Source organism: Lepidochelys olivacea (genome assembly GCF_965140295.1).
Source record: "Lepidochelys olivacea isolate rLepOli2 genome assembly, chromosome: 1".
NCBI classification, from domain to species: Eukaryota; Metazoa; Chordata; order Testudines; family Cheloniidae; genus Lepidochelys; species Lepidochelys olivacea.
Genome location: NC_140411.1, coordinates 104,126,200 through 104,138,315, shown reverse-complemented (window position 1 = coordinate 104,138,315; position 12,116 = coordinate 104,126,200). Strand labels below are relative to the sequence as shown.

Sequence of the window (12,116 nt, the reverse complement as noted above, 5' to 3'; positions counted from 1 at the left end):
CAAACAAAACCCAGAAATTCCAGCATGTGGCATCACACTGAGACCCACATGGGTCATCAATAGGTTGGAACTGTTTGAGTCAGAACACAGTCCTCTGCCACTTGAGCTAATTGAGTAACTGACAGCAGTAGCAGGTTGTCATTTTCCATAGACACCAGCACTAGGGGGGAAAGGACACTTTCCTGTCAGTAAATATTGTGAAGTCCCCTAGCAGATGAAGGGTGAGCCCTCAAGAATCTTGGGTTATATTCCTGGCTAAGAAGGGAAGTGTGCTCCAAGAGGCACAGGCCCTTCTTCCTCTTTCTCATCCCCTCCAACAACCTGTCCCTGTCTTGTTCTTCCTTACCCTGGCTCCTGGTCCCAGTCCAATTCTCCTTGCCTACCCATGCCGTCTCCACTCCTCAGGCTTCTCATTCTTACCACCTTTTCCTTGCTCAGCCAATTCTAGTCTCCCCACTGGGGATCCCCAGCTAAGTCCCGGCCTTCCCTTCACACCAAGTGTCCCTGCACCAGTCTCCTAATCCAGCCAGTCCCAGTTATTCCCTCCTGATTCCTTGCCCTAGTCCCTCTTCCCTCCCCACAGCCCTAGTCAGCCCAGCCCTCGCTATTTCCCCCCGGTTCCTTGTCCTAATCAGTCGCAGATTCCCCCTCACCCACTTCACAGCTCCTCATCAGATTTCCCCTCTCCTCCTCTGCCATTTCCCCCCTTCTCCCGCCAGTTCTCAGTTTTATTGTCCAGCCAGTCCCAATCTCCCTGCCTCCCACCTAGCTCCTCATCCAATCTCAGTGTTTCTCCTCTGTCCCACCAACTGTTTCCCAGTTCCAGATTCCCTCCCCGCACCCAGCCTCTTCAGCTTTCAGTTCTAATCTTCTTGCTCAACTAGTCCGAGTCCCTGACCCCTTCAGGATCCTAGTAACAGTTTCTGTTCCTCCTCCCGCCAGCCCCAGTCTCACCCTATCCCTATCTACTCCTTCCTTCCTCCCCCCACCCCCACCCCCATTCAGTTCTAGTCCCTTTTGCATTTAAGTCAGGTGGCTTCCTCTTCATCCTCATTGGGACTCGAACAAGAAGCCCAGAAGGGGAGACTAGGACTGACTGGACATGGCAAATGCGATTAGGATGAAAAGTCTTCCTGGGCACCAGCAGGCAGGGTTACTGAACAGAGGAGAGCCAGTATCCCTGCTCAGTTCCAGACTCCCACCCTACTCTGGCCTAAAGCAACCTGGAGCTACCATTATAAAGAAAGTCCTAGCAAGTCCCTCTAACCCTGGAATGGAACATGCTCAGTCGCTGTGTGACACACAGACAGTCTGGTCAGCACTAGAAACTCTGAGGCGCTGGAATATGCTCAGTGAGAATGGAATCTTTAGAGATTTTAGCTACTAAACCCTATGAAGGCTGAGCATGTGCAAATACATTTTTTCAAAGGCTTGTAACTTTGCCATATTTGGGTAGATTTTTACAGGAATGGTAAAGACTATCCCCAGCCAAAATTCAAGTTCTTGCTCCAAAGCACAAGGGCACTACGGCTTCTCAAACAAAAAGTTGCCAGAGTGTTTAAAACAAAAACATTGCAGAACATGTTTTTTTCACCTTGCCTTGTTCTCTGAAACAGCTGCACTGTTCAGGCTGATTTCTTTTTAAGTCAGCCTGAAGCAGAAAACTGCACGGAAAATTTCAGCCCAAATAGTTAAGGTTTGGCAAAGTTATAAGAAACTGAAAAAGGATCTTAAGAAAAGTGGTGGGTAGGCAATGTTAATAAAAGGGGTTCTATTCGCCTATTACAGTTACCTGGAAATAACCACAGAGTCCCATTCCAAATATTAATATTCATTTTACTGTTAATTCATGTTTATTTTCAGAATTACTATTTTAATTACATGCTAAGTAACTTTGAAAGATCAGACAATTTTCAACATAGCCCCCAAAATAGCAACTGTACCTGAGCGTTTGGATCCAGCTTTTCAGATTTATGCAAGGAGCAATATCTTCATATTTCAATGTGGACTGAACATCAAAACGGACAATGCCTTCTGAAGCATGCTTTAAAAAAAGTGTTTAACAGTTAACTTGGTTCCCAGCTTTATTTATAAATACATACAAAAAATTCTAACCCATTACTGGCCTTTCTTCAGAATAGAATCATAGAAGTATAGGAGTAGAAGGGACCTCGACAGGACTTCTAGTCCAGTCCCCAACACTCAAGGCAGGACTGAGTATTATCTATACTATTCATGACAGGTGTTTATCTAAGCTGCTCTTAAAAACTTAGAATGACGGAAATTCCACAACTTCCTTAGGCAATTTATTCTGGTGCTTAACTACCCTGATAGTTAGGAAGTTTGTCCTAATGTTCAACCTAAACCTTCCTTGCTGTAGTTTAAGCCCATTGCTACTTTAGGAATTTAAGTTTGAAAAACCTGTGTCCTAGACCATTATTTCCTGTAAATACTTGGAAGTTTAATGGATGAACAAAGCAAAAAAGATCAGATCATAAGTATGTTTCTCAGAAATTTTTAAATTTTCTATATACTCTTTGTAATCCAAGCTTTTTTGTACTAATCGTGATCAATACATTTCTGTGGGTTCCTGTTCCTATTACTGTGCATTTAAGAGTTATTAATCACTGACCTGTATCTCAGCTACATGTATAGTCTGAGTTTTCTTCAAGTTGCAACTAGCGATCTTTTCATCACCAAAGAATTTCTTGAACTGATCAACAGAAAGTAAAATATGAAAAAACTCACTATGTTTAACTGAGTAGCAGCACAAACTATGCCATGGAAGGAAATTGTGTAATCAATGCTGACATCACTAAGGCTGGCCCACCAACGAGCAATACAAAATTCAATGGTTTTTCCACCCTGGATAATAGAAAAGACAAAAGTTAGACATATTCACATCCTCACCTTCCATTCTCATTCCCCACCCACCCTAAAAATAATTAATAAGAACAAAGGAATTTGCATGCAGTTCAAAAGTACTCCAATTATACCAGTAATCCAAGTTTACACAGAATTGGCCAGGAAACTAGGATTGCCCTGCGAATGCAAGACAATTCCAATAAATCATGTCTGATATCCTAGCAATGAACACAACAATCCAGAGATAGGTGCAGCATTTTTCTATATAAGCAGGTTTGAAATAAACATACATTCAAATAACACTTCTTCCTTCTTTCCCAGTTTGCAGGAAAAACAGCTTGATTAGTTTACAGAAGAAGAGGGAGAGACTGTTGCCTATCCGTATGTAGAATTCACTGAGGGAAAGCCAAGATGAAGAAATGAATATTTAGTTTTGAAAGCAGTGTGGTCCACGGACTTCACTCTCTCTTGCAAGAGTACCATAATTTAGGTACAGTTCTATGGCATTTTCAAAAAGAGGCTCAGGACTGAATGGACACAGAGCATGAACTCCGATACGACTTCCAGGTCATGGCTAAGGCATGTTAATGTGGCAACATGAGGAATCTTGCATTATCACTACCTTTACTGTGCCTTTTCTTCAAACAAACAGATTTTGGATTACCAATCTGTCTTCTTTAATAAGCATTAAGTTAATCCAGCAACTGAAGACACCAAATTCACTTATGTTCAGTTTTAACATCAAAATGATAAAATATGGAGTAATAAAGACGACTTGCAAAAGAGTGGAAATATAGTGCATTAATTTTAAACTAATTCAACATCATAATTCCAATTGAATCCAGGCCCTGTTATATTTTGCTTCTTTAAGTTCTCTGCATAACACCTCAACAAAACCAATTTTCTTTCATACTGTACTGTTAATTTTTGTACATACTGATATTTAAATTCAAATTAACTTACTAAGACAGGAAACGCTTCAGTCACTGATCCTTTTTCTGGTAAGGATGAGAATTTATAGAACTCATGGCTTCTATATGCTTTTTGTTTCATTAGTTGAACCGCATGAAGAACAAACTTGGCAGCCACATCAGTTGAGCAGGAAGATACTGTAACTTCTAGATTAAAGAAAAAAATGTTCAAAACAGAGTTTAATTTCAGTAGCCAATAAAGCTAATAAGAATGGAAAATGTTTAGAGAAAAATATTTTACCCTGACAAGAAAATTAGACTCCAACGTATTTGTAATTTGTAAAAAAACAGTTATTATTCAGCATACAAGTGCCTATGGGTATGTCTACACTGGGATAAAAGACGCGCAGCTCGGTCAGCCCAGGTCAGCAGACTCAGGCTCGCGTTGGGAGGCTAAAAATTGCTGTGTAGACGTTCAGGCTGGGGTTCCAGACTGGGCCATGGGACCCCACGAGGTGGGAGGGTCCCAGAGCCTGAGCTCCAGACGAAGCCTGAATATTTACACAGCAATTTTACAGTCTCGCAGCCTGAGTCAGCTTCCCAGTTCAGCTGCGGGTGTTTTACTGCTGTACTGACATACCCGAAATCCATGATTAAAGTAATGTCAAATAATATGTATACAAACAAGAGTTTCTCGAGGTGGAAAACCAGCGAAGCAAGACTTTGTACAGAAAATAAGTGATACTTGATAGAGCAGTGAAAATTGTTGACTAACCAGTATAGGTTTTTTGATTGTTATTTTTTAAACACAAACACCCTGACATTGGATTCCAACCTGCTCCCGCTGAAGATAATGAGAATTTTACCATTAACATCAGGTGCCTCCGTGACAAAGGATTCAGTTAAGTTCTCATCCTCTGTGTGGACCACAGCACTTGAAGGGGAGAGACACTTTGCCAGAGGGTTTCAAAGACATTTGCTGACAGAGGCATAGTGACACTCAGGAATCTTGGGTTCCATTTGAAACTCTGGATGGGCATGTGCTCTAGCAGGCACAGACTTGTGTGTGAATTTTCCCCAAGCTTTACCCCTTCTTCTCCTTCCCCTCTAACCTGTCCCTGTCCCAAGTTGGTCTTCCCCAATCCTTGTCCCAGGACAATTCTGCGTTTCACTCCTCCTCCACAAACTGCCTGGTCCCAGCAGGGAAAGCTCTGAGACCCAAGCTCCTTGTTGTCACTTCTGCTGCCCAGACCCAGCATGGCCAGAGCAGACGGAAACTGCAATTGGAGGGTAAGCCCTGCTGAGCCCTGCCCTGGAACATGTACAAGACAAATAGAATCTTTGGGAAATTTAGCGACAAAAATCTCTAATGAGCATGTGAAAAGTGCAATTTTTCAGAGGCACATCCGCTACCAAATTTCAAGCTTCCACTCCAAAGCATGGGGTGCTAGTGATTCTCAAAGAACATCTTTTCTATTCTTTTCCTCTTCTAACACGGGCAACAATATGTTTTTCTCTAGCCTCATTCTCAAAAATGGTCGAACCATTTTGGTTGAAGCTTTCCAAAAAAAATGCAGCCTGGGGAAATTTCAGCCCAAGTGATTGAAGTTTTGCAAAGTGATAAGTAAGGCTCAGTGTTTGTCATGGAGGTCACGGATGCTGTAACTTTCCATGACCTCTGTGAATTCTGCAGCAGCCCTGTGCAGCTGGCTCAAGTGCACTGGCTGCTGCTGGGGCAGTCTTGCCTCACTGTGGCAAGATGGATGGGTGGGGGGGAGGATCAGGGCTTGGGGTTGGGATGAAGAACAGAGCTTACCTGGAGGGGGGCTCCCCTAGCACCACATGCTGTCTTTGCTGGCAGCCAGGCACTGCCCCCGCAGCTCCCACTGGCTGCGGTTCCCAGCCAATGGGAGCTACAGAACTGGGGCTTCGGGCAGAGCGGAGGCAGCACGTGGAGCTAGGGTTGCCGCTCCCCAGCACCCGCGCTGTACCCCCCTCCCCAGCACCCGTGCCGTCCCCCGCAAGTCCACCCCCGCCCAGTTTTAGTCAGGGGTATATTTAGTAAAAGTCACGGACAAGTCACGGGCCATGAATTTTGTCTACTGCTTGTGACCTGTCCATGACTTTTACTAAAAATACCTGACTAAAACTTAGCCTTAGTTATAAGCAACTGAAAACAGAGGTTTATAATGGGAAGTGTGGGGCAAGCTTAACGGGTGGTGCTACCAGCCTGCTTGCTAATACCTGCTAGAGAAGACTTTTGATACAGACTTTTTGACCTAAAGTGGCCACTTCAGGTTTGTATTTAAAAAAACCACACACACAGGCCATATGCTCTTGATTTGCCCCAAGCTACAGAACTACTAATCTGATGTTGTAATAGAATTATTCTAAAACACTATTCTGTTTATTTTTTTATGTATGTATGTATGTATGTATGTATGTATGTAAAGACTGCATAAATGGCTTAGCTAAAACAAAATTAAGATAATAGAAGGGTTTCAGAGTAACAGCCGTGTTAGTCTGTATTCGCAAAAAGGAGTACTTGTGGCACCTTAGAGACTAACCAATTTATTTGAGCATAAGCTTTCGTGAGCTACAGCTCACTTTGAGCTGTAGCTCACGAAAGCTTATGCTCAAATAAATTGGTTAGTCTCTAAGGTGCCACAAGTACTCCTTTTCTTTTTAAGATAATAGAAAGCAATCAGTCATTATAAAAAGATATCTATTTAAGAAATAACTAAGAAAATTAAGATTGAAAATTTTTCTCAATGCCGTTTATGTACTAATCGTACAACTTCCAAAGAATATTTATTCTACCTCAAAAAACCCTTGGTGTTGAACTCTAGAAACAAACAATGAAGAGATTTGTCACAGCCATTTTATTCACGTGTCATATTCCCCTGTATGCTGCCTAATCCCTTACTCAAATTATTTTGTAGCTGGTTAGAAACAGGGCAAGAAATTCACAAAAGAAAGTTAGTTTTCAATGGCATTTTTTTCATCATATGAAACGATATGGAATGTTTTGCATGCTGATGGTCTCACTGATCCATTTTGTTCACATCAAAACAAATGTATGTTTGTTTAAAATATCCACTAATCTTAAGGCAAATCGCCACATCAAGGTCAACAAAAAAAAAAAATCCAATTTCCTATATCTAGACACTTTATAATACCATAAACATTAAAAGCCTCAAATTTTTTTTATTTTCAAGTACAGCACAGCCAAATTTTTAGAATGTCATAACAATAGTAACACTGAAAGACGAGGTTTAAAGATGAATCTACCTCTCTGTTTTAACTACTTAGCAACTACACACCACTCAACAGTAACCTAATTACTCCTGGATATTACATCAATACACGCACCCACAAGTTATCTTGTTGGCTTTCCCAGACCATACCAAACTCAAACAATCCAATCTGTAATACTGGTCAAGAGTAAAAATTGAATACAAAACCAAATATGAATTCTATAACCTTGTACCATCCAAGAACTCTACAATCAAAACTGTCCCCACCACATTAAATTACACTTTCACATGGAATAAGCTAGTATCTACTTCTTGTTCACATTAGATTAATACATTCACAACTCCATCCAACACACATTAATATTCTCTAATAAAGTGCAAAACGTTAAACAGCCATGTTAAGTTCTAAATACATTTGTATTGTTTTCTAAAAAGAAATGCTTGAAAGAACCTCCATAATACGTATTAAGGAAACAAAGAAGTGCTGAATGCTCCTCTTACTCTTGCTATATATGGGTGGGACATATTGCACCTCAAAATAGCACCCTGTAACCGCCACATTCACCATTTGTATATGGTTATGACTTCTGTACAAAGAATGCCTTGTAAGGTATACTATGAGACTTCGTATTTACTGAAACTCATTGTTCTATCAAAATATGTATATCATCACTGTACATGGAGTTATGAAATTTTGCTATATGGTTGTTATTGAACATGTTGCGAGTCTGGGAGATGCCCACAGCTAGCTCTCAATTGGCAACAAAGGAGGTGAGCCACATCCCGACCGGTGTTAAGTGACCATCAATTGATCAACAGGAGTATTGTAAACAAGAGATTTACATAATGGGGATTGCTTAACTCTGACTCAGCAAGGTCTCAGGACATGTGATGCTTGACTCCATGGTGGAGCCAGTTTTTTTGCATTCACATGAACTGAGAGTATAAAGTAAGGGACAATGGAATCATGAGTCCACCTCTCTTCCCCCACCTATTCTGAAGGCAATGAGAATGTTTGGAAGAAAAAAGACTTTGAACTGAGGCGATTGGTACCAGGCTGAGCAGGGAAGTCAGCCTGTGTATTAAGAACTGTGAACTGCTTATAACTCCTAGTGGGGTAAGAAAAACTGCCTTCTTTGAATTGTGCTTAGTCTGACAAAGTTGAGGATTTAGACTGCAATTTTACCTTTTATTTCTTATGTAACCAATACTGACCTTTATGCTTAACATTTATAATCACTTAAAATCTTTCTGTAGTTAATAAACTTATTTTAATATTTAATCTTAACCTGTGAGTTTGTCATAAGTGCTTGGGGGATCTGCTCAGATTACGAAGCCTGGGACATGTCCATTATCCTTTGATGAAGTGGCAAACTAATTAATGAGCTTGCATTGATAAAGAAGGCCTTGAGTTATGTAAGATGGTACATATCTGGGGTACAAGGCTGGGGGAGAGGGGGATTTGCTGCTATTTCCCTGCGTATAATTCATAAGTGGCTCTGAGAGCCTGCATGCAACTTTGGGTGTGCCTTCACATGCTAATGGCTGTGTCAGAGCGAAGCCTGAAGGGGCTGCTGGCCACTAGTAGAACAGTGAGAGGGGTACCCTGACCCAGAGAGAAAAAGGGGATGCTGCGGTCCCACAGTCCAAGTTGTACCCAGGGGGGTCTGTCACAATAGGCAATCAGCATATAACTCTGCAATTAGCATTCTAAAGTGGAATACTGGCACGTCCCCTTTAACATCATGTTCCTGTTTTTAAGCCAGACAAAAGAGGGTCAATTATAGTATTACACACACAAATTTCCCTCAGTGATGCAAATATACCCAATTATCATTTAGTAATTTTTTCTTGTAGTGCCACAAACCCAATCAGAATTAGAGTCCCATTGTGCTAGACACTATATATACATATATATATAAAAGATACTCTCTCCCAAAAGAGCTTAAAATAAAAAAAAATAAAGCATTTCACAAATAATTCATTGATCTAATCCTGAAGTCTTACTCATAACACTTCCATTGAAATCACTGGGAGTACTGCCTGTTTGAAAGACATAATTTTTTGTTAAATTTGTATTTTTATTTTCCTTACCAGCCCATGTAGCTCCTTGAGGAACCTCAATGAAGTGTCTTCGGATTTGACCAGGCTTAAAATGCACATCAGTATATGAAAGGTCATAGTGTGAAGATTCATCTATTCTGTGAATATAATTTTAAAGTTTAATAACTTTAAAACTGAATAATCTTTTTCGAAATCTTAAAAATGCAGCTAGTGGGGTTAAAATCCCCATGGCTCATATACAGATGAGACCATGGGACATTTGTCACTTTGGATCATGATGCCCCTTGCTTGCACAAGTGCTTATTTCAAAGGGAACCTGTGTTCCATAACAGAATGAGCTTCACTGTTATTGCATGCAAAGTACATCTTTATGTCCAGAGTCTCTTCAGAGCCCATCAGCACCGGTCATAGTAATTCATGACAACTAGTTTTTGTCAGACATGAGCTCATCGCATTTCCAACAGGAGCTAGACACACCATGTTAACAGACAACATTGGCTTTAGGATTTTGGTGCCTCTTGGTGTTCCACCAATAAACTATAAATCAGCTTGTGACTCTTCACTACCCAGTCTTCATGCAGCACCACTGGGTGAGGACAATGGCATTACATTTACATTAACTCAGCTTCTCTCTCTCTATTGCCCCCTCTGTATTCAGGATGGGGCAATTTGCACTATTCCTTCTGGCAGAGGACTTATATTAGCTTGGATATTGAGACAAATGAAACCAGAACTGGCTGAAAGACCCAAGAAAGCAGCTAGGACAATATATCATAGTCAGATTATGTAGCCATGCACGGGGGGTAAAAAAGAAAAAAGTAAATGTTCACTGACCTTGCTGGTATAATAAGAGTTATTGGAACTCTGAACAAAGGGCCTGCATTAGGCGTTGCTATATCATAACCACATACCTGACGAATTAATCAAAATAAAAGTAGTTACACAGCATCATGTCTTAAAGCAATTTAAAATGATGTAATATGACCAGAGTGAGCTTCTATAGACTGGCTGTGGAGTATTTTGCATCTGTATCATTATTGCTCAATGAACTTAGAGGGGCTACAGGCTGAAGAGGCTTTAATCACTGCCACACCAGAAAAACATTTAAAGTACCACCAGTTTAAGAATTAGTAGGTTTTTTTTTTTTTATAAATTCAACTTTTAAAAATATTTTTAAGTAGTACATTCAGAATCCCGTACTTTTTCATTGGTTTCTGCACTGTACAATCACATATGACAAGTTTAGTTACTTGGTTAGGTAAGGACTAATTTTCAGCTCAGACCTCTTCCTACACCCCTGTCTTGTGTCCCCTCTCAATCCCCCCCCCGCCGCCACCCCCTTACACTTCCATTATTGCTCTCCACACCTTGATTTTTTGTGCACACAATCCATCAAGCATTGTTTAAGTCCCAGCCTTAAATATCAGCATGGCTGAAACCATACTACCTCCAGACCCTTTGACAAATTTCTTCACTGCTACTGCAGCGCAATCAGAGACCTTAGTTTTTTATAATTGTTCTAAAAAACCTGAAGTGCTTTTTTTCTAACAAGGAAAGTTATTTTTGTTGTTCCACCAACATTTGAAAATTCCAGCTGCAATGTAATGGAAACGTTTTAGTGCCATTCTAAGTTTTGGATTCTTTGGGGGGATAGTCAACTATTTTAAAAAGGATCAATGGGGCAAAAATGAGGGAGAGAACAGAAAAGGCAAGAGAATAGTAGAACATCTGAATTGAAAGCAGCCTCCCCATTTAATTCAGTAAGACACACTTCTAACTCCACTATCCTTCTCCACATACAGGGAAGTATTAGCCACACAGGGCATGTCTACACTGGAATAAAAAAACTTGGGGCATGGCCACAGTTGGCCCAGGTCAGCTGATTCGGGCTCTAACTGCGGGTCTAAATATTGCTGTGCAGACATTTGTGCTGGGCATACTGTGGGACCCCGCCTGCCCCTGGAACATCTACACAGCAAGTTCACAGCCCTGCAGCCTGAGCCCATGAACCTCAGTCAGCTGACCCAGACCAGCTTCAGGTGTTTAATTGCTGTGTAGATATACCCACAGAGGTTCAGATATTTCAAAAAGAGATAAAAATGCTTAATTTTATTTTAAAAATCTAATAAAAACATTAAGTTATAAATATTTAGAGTTAAGACACACCCAACAGCTATGGTAAGTCTCTTGTAGTAATAAATTACAAGAGTTAACTGGAAAAATTATCTGAAATGTTAAAAAAAATCTATACTACTAGTCTGCAAAAAACGTAATTGCTTTTTGTCAATATTACAAAATTTTGCAGAAATAGGGGGCAAGGTAAAGAACATGGTTTACTTTTTTCTTACACGAAACCACAAGTTTTTCCTGTTTTAAATAAACTAATTGTGCAACAGCATTTGCTACCCAGTACAGGAGAAAGTAAAATAAATTAAAAGCTTTGGATGCTATAATCTACTAGAAAAATGATTTTTCTAAAAGCTAAATGAAAATGACCACAGCAAAGGGAGACAGCAAATACTTTTGTTTATAAATATAAGTACTTTCATACCTCTGTGTAGTGTAGTCCTTCTCTCAGACCACGTGGGTCCACACGTACATTAATATGCCTACATTGGTTCATGAGCTCTAAATGACTGGGACACTGAACCCATGCTGCATTTGAAGTTAAAGCTAAATGAAGTTGGAGAGAGATTCTTTCGGTGTTTTCTGAAACAAGATGCAATTTTTAAACTTTTAATACAATAATCCAAACAAATGTTTAGGCGCCACAGTAACAAAAAAAAAAATGTCCACCAATGTGTGCATGTCTCACTATTAACGGTGGGAACCCACTCCTTGAAACCTTTAAAGAAGCTGCTTTTATTGTTAGAAGTGCCACTGAAAATTACCTTTCAGAAACAAAAAAGATGTTTGACTTGATAATGGGATGCACTCCCTTAGACAAAAATGGTTACCATTTCTCTTGGATAGGCAGCACCATCACCATGAGTGAATTCTGGTGCTCTCAGCTGGAAAC

The 12,116-nt window shown here is 40.4% G+C and overlaps 1 protein-coding gene across 3 annotated transcripts in view; it reads right to left on the bottom strand.

Moving 5' to 3' along the window:
• The window catches only part of TPP2 (tripeptidyl peptidase 2), a 75,502-nt gene that overhangs the window by 30,154 nt on the left and 33,232 nt on the right, over nucleotides 1-12,116 (bottom strand). For all 3 annotated transcript variants that reach the window (XM_084638708.1, XM_084638706.1, XM_084638707.1), the window contains exons 14-19: nucleotides 11,649-11,806; nucleotides 9,932-10,008; nucleotides 9,128-9,234; nucleotides 3,829-3,983; nucleotides 2,749-2,865; nucleotides 1,944-2,044 (exon numbers count right to left, since the gene is read on the bottom strand). In XM_084638708.1, coding sequence (XP_084494834.1) covers nucleotides 1,944-2,044; nucleotides 2,749-2,865; nucleotides 3,829-3,983; nucleotides 9,128-9,234; nucleotides 9,932-10,008; nucleotides 11,649-11,806 — 715 coding nt within the window. The remainder of the gene's footprint in view (nucleotides 1-1,943; nucleotides 2,045-2,748; nucleotides 2,866-3,828; nucleotides 3,984-9,127; nucleotides 9,235-9,931; nucleotides 10,009-11,648; nucleotides 11,807-12,116) is intronic.